Below are 5,090 nucleotides of genomic sequence, written 5' to 3'. Positions count from 1 at the left end.
CTGGTCTTGCTGGATCAGCCAAAAGCTCACAAGGTGTTAGATGCTCCTTCAGCTCCACCTCATCTCTACCAGCACCAAATGACCTTGGTGAGGTTTGCTCTAGGCTGCAGTAACAAAACCTATGGAGGATCACAAGAGAGGTTAAATATGCCTAGAAGGTGGTGAAGAAAGTCTCCAGCAAGCTAAGCAGAGCGTGACATTTGCAGCAGCAGTCGGGGAATATCCCCACTGCCCTGCTTGCAGTGGTGAGAAGGAAGTGCTGAGGTTTGGTCTTGTGAGGGATCCTGGGCTGGGCAGTGGCAGCGCTGCAGGGATGGTCCCAGGGTCACTGAAAAGGCATTGGGGCTGGGGACAGTGCAGAACACAAGAAACACTGGCTAAAAATCACAGACATTCGTTTGTGGCTTATTAAAACAGCTGCAGACTGTATGAACGACACTCGTCAAAGTAAATGCAAAGCCAGCTGGTGATGAGCGCTGTGCAGCTATAAATCAGGTCACAAGCAGGTTAAATTCAATCGAGTAGTTTAATAATTCTTCAGGTCAAAGGTCTTATCTTACCAGGTAACAATTTACAGGACACCTAGTTAAGAGTGAAGAGTGGCTGGCTTGGTAAAAGGAGAAAGAATACATCATGTCCCATCTCTGAATAGTTTAATGTTAGCCTCTTTCAACGCAACATATTTTTGGTAAAGACATATTCACTATATTTAACATGATCTCTCTTTAACAGGAAGTTCAGCTGAGCACACTGTCCCCAGGAAGTACACTGCGACTGTAAAGCAACAGAATTTCATAGCAGTAAATCTATTGCACTTTCTGAAGAATAAAATTCTCCTTTGCCTTTCTAGCTCCAGAAGGCAAAGCATCTCGTTGGTTAAGCAAGTTCTTCTCCCTTCAGGCAAAGTCTCTTAATGTTCAGACAGACAACGCCTAACTTTTGTTTGTTTGCTTTTTATTATTACTTGAAACAACAATTGGAAGAGTTTGAGAGAAAAATCTTTCCAGTAGCTGCTGAGAAGTCTCCAAGTTTTGAGTCTAGAAATGAATTTTAGGTGCTATCCAATCACGGTCAACAAATAAATGTACTTATTTCCACATTTCATGAATATGTCCACAAAAGAGCAAGATGAGGTCTCTCTTTGACCAACACTAACACTGTGTGATCAGGTATTACAGGGATGCACTTTATATGTGACAACAGTATACAGACAGGATGGAAATAACACCAATATTATTGCACATGGTGTCTGGGCGAGCATTAAAAACACTGCAATATGTGATGAAAATTCTTTACAGCTTGTTTTCTCTCAGCCCTTTTTCTAGAGTTCGATGTAGCAGCAGTATCAATCGACGTACATTGGAGAGCTGGGAGTTGCTGGCATTTGATCCAGGATTTTACAAACATAGCATGCAACATCCACTGTGCGTTCCTCATACATCAGGATGAAGGGATGTTTCTGGAATCAGATAAAAAAACCACACGGTTATGTTCTTCCTTTTGACACGTACTGGCTACTCCAGGTAAAAGCTTAGCATATGGATTTGCCTGATGCAAGAACACAGGGTATGGTGGTGGCTGTAGGACAACAGGACATAGCCTGGTCCATGGTTTTTACATACAGGGGATCCATATCTTAAATGTGCAGTACAGAGGTGGAACAGGACTCCAGGAGTATCAGGACCTGCTGGGCAGGAGGCACTGAGGGTGCAGTATTAGCAGCCACTGGCTCCTTCGTAGCATAGACATGTACTGAAATACTTTCAAGAGAGGTTTCATCATCAGCCTTGTCAGTAGTGGGGAGACAGGAGTGCCAGGTCAAACAGGAGAGCAGGACCCAAACCCAGTTCTCCTGAACCCTGCCCCTCTGTTCTGCCCAGGAGGCCATACAGGCCGGACTCAACCCAAGGCAGCTGGAAAGTAACCACTCAGTGACTCTCTGGGCCAGGACACCAGGTAAACCTGTTTCGTATCACACCACCACCATCAGCGGCCCAGGGCATGGCCTCACACGCTCCTTGAGGAGGGGCTTAAAGATGCCCAGAGGTCCTTGAAGGTGTATGGTTACCAAGTGAGACTTATCCAACTCAACAGCATCACTGCATGCCATTCTTTAGGACTCCCACATCACAGACAGGCTCTGCTGGTGGTGTCCTCCAGAGCCGTGCTCTTTCAGGTCCCACTTTTGCCTGAGCACTTCCAACCTCATCATGTGGCCTGTGCATTGGAGGCATTTACACGTGCCAGTGACAGCCAGAAATTTGACAGGGCTTCTGCACAGTGCCAAGGACCTCAAGCAAAGGCAACATTTACATGGCGCACCCAGCATTCTTCTGTCCAAACCTGCCCACTTCAGGGATCACCTGAAATGATCATTTCCCTCCATGCTGATTTCCTGTGTTTATGTACAGACACTAATGATCTTGGCCATCACCATGACCGCGGGCCAAAGGCAGCGGCATGGAGGTGGTGCTCCTCCTCAGGCTGTGGAGCTGAACGCCCTGCTTTGACGGCCCCAGAAGACGAGGAGCAACCTCGGATGTGTGGCTCAGCCCTGCTGTGTGACAGGCAGAGCCATAACGGCTGGCGCGAGCAGCCACGCTTTGCACTTACCAGAAGCTCTTTATACTTTGGCCTTTTGGACTCGTCCTTTGTAAGGCTAAAGAAAGCAGAAAGAGAATTAGGAGAAGGTGAGATTAGGGAGACTGTTATAGACAACAAATGCAAATTTTTACAGGGCACGATGCTGAATGCACTGCTGTCGCGGTGGGACTCATCGCCTCTTCTGGTGAGCTGCGCAGGGGCAGAGAGGGCAGGAAATCCCGCAACTGCTGCACAAACATCCTTGCTTCAGGCTTCTGATACTCAACAGTGATTCATTTTCTGACCTCAGCAAGTCTAGGGGATCAAATATGCTCTGCACAAAGCCTTTAAGGCAACTAGTCAGAACTTCTGCTGAATTTTCAGACTGAATTATGCTCTGACATTTCTACACATACTTTCATAGAGAAGTCCTAGAAATCTTTAATTTATTTTCGAGGTCAACATGAAGCCACATTTGCAGCACCTGGTGCCATAATCTCCTCCCCAGGCATGCCAGACCTCAGAAGCTGGCGCCTCTGGCTGTGAGCACAAGAAGCACTGCCGCTGCCAGCACCAGGCTCCCAAAAGCCAGGCACAGAGCTGGACACTTCCAAAACCTGGAGCAGAAAGCTGAACCACTGCCAGCAGTTCCAGGAGGAGTGTGACTTCAGACAGGCATCTAACCGGAAAAATGTTCCACCCAGGCATTCACAACGCTGCTGGGATCCAAGGCAAATCACAAAAAAAAAAATAAATTCAAAAAATAAATTGAACCTTATTGAAAATATCCTTTCCTCACTGACCTATCACGGCAAGCAGGCAGCAACACTGCAGGCCTCTCAACATTTTTCCTGACTCTCAAATGAACAAAACCAAAGTATTAGATTCACGTAAAAGCATAGCCTTTTGGAGATTCACCTGCCTGCTTAGTAGCACCACATTACTGTTTGCACTTTACTAAAGGTTATTAAGAGAAACATTTATTACAATGTTTCTATGAAGACATCATAAATATTCCAGGCAGAAGTTAGATTATTTACAAAACCAGATTAAACAAAAAACAGAATTAGACTGAAAACTGCCCCGTGCTCTGCGCATCTGGCAGGGGTAAATGGACCGGAAATGGGAATTGACCCAATCCAACTCATGGGCCAAAGATGCTGCTGGTTAGCAGAGATGCCACGCAGGCTCCTCTGCTGGGTGACCTGGAGCCAAGCTCACCAGTGCATACAGGGCAGGAGAGCAAGCTTCTGGCTTTGCAAACTCAGTAGTGATACGGAATCTCTATGGAGAACTGTATGAGAAACAAACCATTGCTGGTCCTGTACATGGATGGGGAAAGCAATTCTGACTTTCTAACCAAATACTACACCATTTTTGACTGAAAAATGAAAACTTCTTTTGAGTGGCAAATTGTATGGATGCTTTATTTTCTACAGCCCAAAGACATTAACCAGGCCTTCTTGCAGCCAGCTGCAAAGTGGAACCTCCATAAAAATTTGTAATTCTGAACGAGGGTAAAATCCAAACCCAAAAAACCATCTCCAGCGGATGGAAAACTCTGAAACAAAATATTTTGAAAGTTAAAATTGTCTAGAGCTGAGTCTTCCTGTGACACAGAGCTTTGAGATGGACACCCCTGTGCTGGGGATGTCCATCACCTGGGTCTGCCCAGGGTAGATGGTCCCAGAAAACAAATGCAGGTCACACTGATGGATCTCATGCATGCTTCAGTATTAGAGTAATGAAATTATGTTGACCACCTTTCATGCTTTGATACAAAAATTATCAGTTTTCATCAGAAAATTCACAATCAGCCCTTAACCCAAGCAGAACCACACACACGCATCAGGTAGAGGGACTGCCTCAAGCCCCTCCTGCACAAACACTGCACACTCACCATCCAAGGCTGACCCGGCTGCAGAGGCCATGCCCTAAAGAAAACCATCTCTAGTGTTGATCTTGACATACGACTGACACAAGACATGAAGCCAGCAAACAAGCAAGCCATCCACTACACGTCCTGACAGTCGCTGTGCAGAGCAGAACTGGCAGAAAGGCTCCTGGCCTTGCCAGGCAAAAGACAGAACCAGTACAGATCCTCTGCCCAATCATGAGACAATACTGCCATGTGTCTCAGGCTTCTGCCTGCAGAAGAAAGGGCAAACAGCAGGTCTGTCCCAAGGCTGAGTCATATCAAGAAACAAGATGCACAGGCCAGGCCCTTACAGGGTCACACAAACTCCAGCAAACCTCCATGGGTCTTATCATGCCTCTCCTGAGCACATACTCTCAGAGATTTTCTCCTCATCCCTTCCCTGAAGAGCAGTTTTCAAAGGTCTACACTTCAGCCTTCACCCAGACAAGTCTCCCATCACTTCCAAACCAGTGAAATGCGAAACGTCCTCACCCTCATGTTGGCACAGAAACGTGAAACTAAGCTAGAAAGTGCTTGGCATGCGACACTTATCAAATACCTAGCAATGACAAAACAAGCCAACTTCAAG

The 5,090-nt window shown here is 46.4% G+C and overlaps 1 protein-coding gene across 1 annotated transcript in view; it reads right to left on the bottom strand.

Annotated features, from left to right (window-relative positions):
• Positions 1–507: 507 nt before the first annotated feature.
• The window catches only part of LOC104546836 (dual specificity mitogen-activated protein kinase kinase 4-like), a gene marked incomplete at its 5' end in the record, with an annotated part of 61,240 nt that continues 56,657 nt past the window's right edge, over positions 508–5,090 (bottom strand). Inside the window, 2 exon segments of the mRNA XM_010192330.1 lie at positions 508–1,459; positions 2,614–2,659. Coding sequence (XP_010190632.1) covers positions 1,346–1,459; positions 2,614–2,659 — 160 coding nt within the window.

Source organism: Mesitornis unicolor, unplaced genomic scaffold (assembly GCF_000695765.1).
Source record: "Mesitornis unicolor isolate BGI_N332 unplaced genomic scaffold, ASM69576v1 scaffold6129, whole genome shotgun sequence".
NCBI classification, from domain to species: Eukaryota; Metazoa; Chordata; class Aves; order Mesitornithiformes; family Mesitornithidae; genus Mesitornis; species Mesitornis unicolor.
Note: the sequence above shows the minus strand (reverse complement) of the source record. Positions and strands in the feature narration are given on the sequence as shown.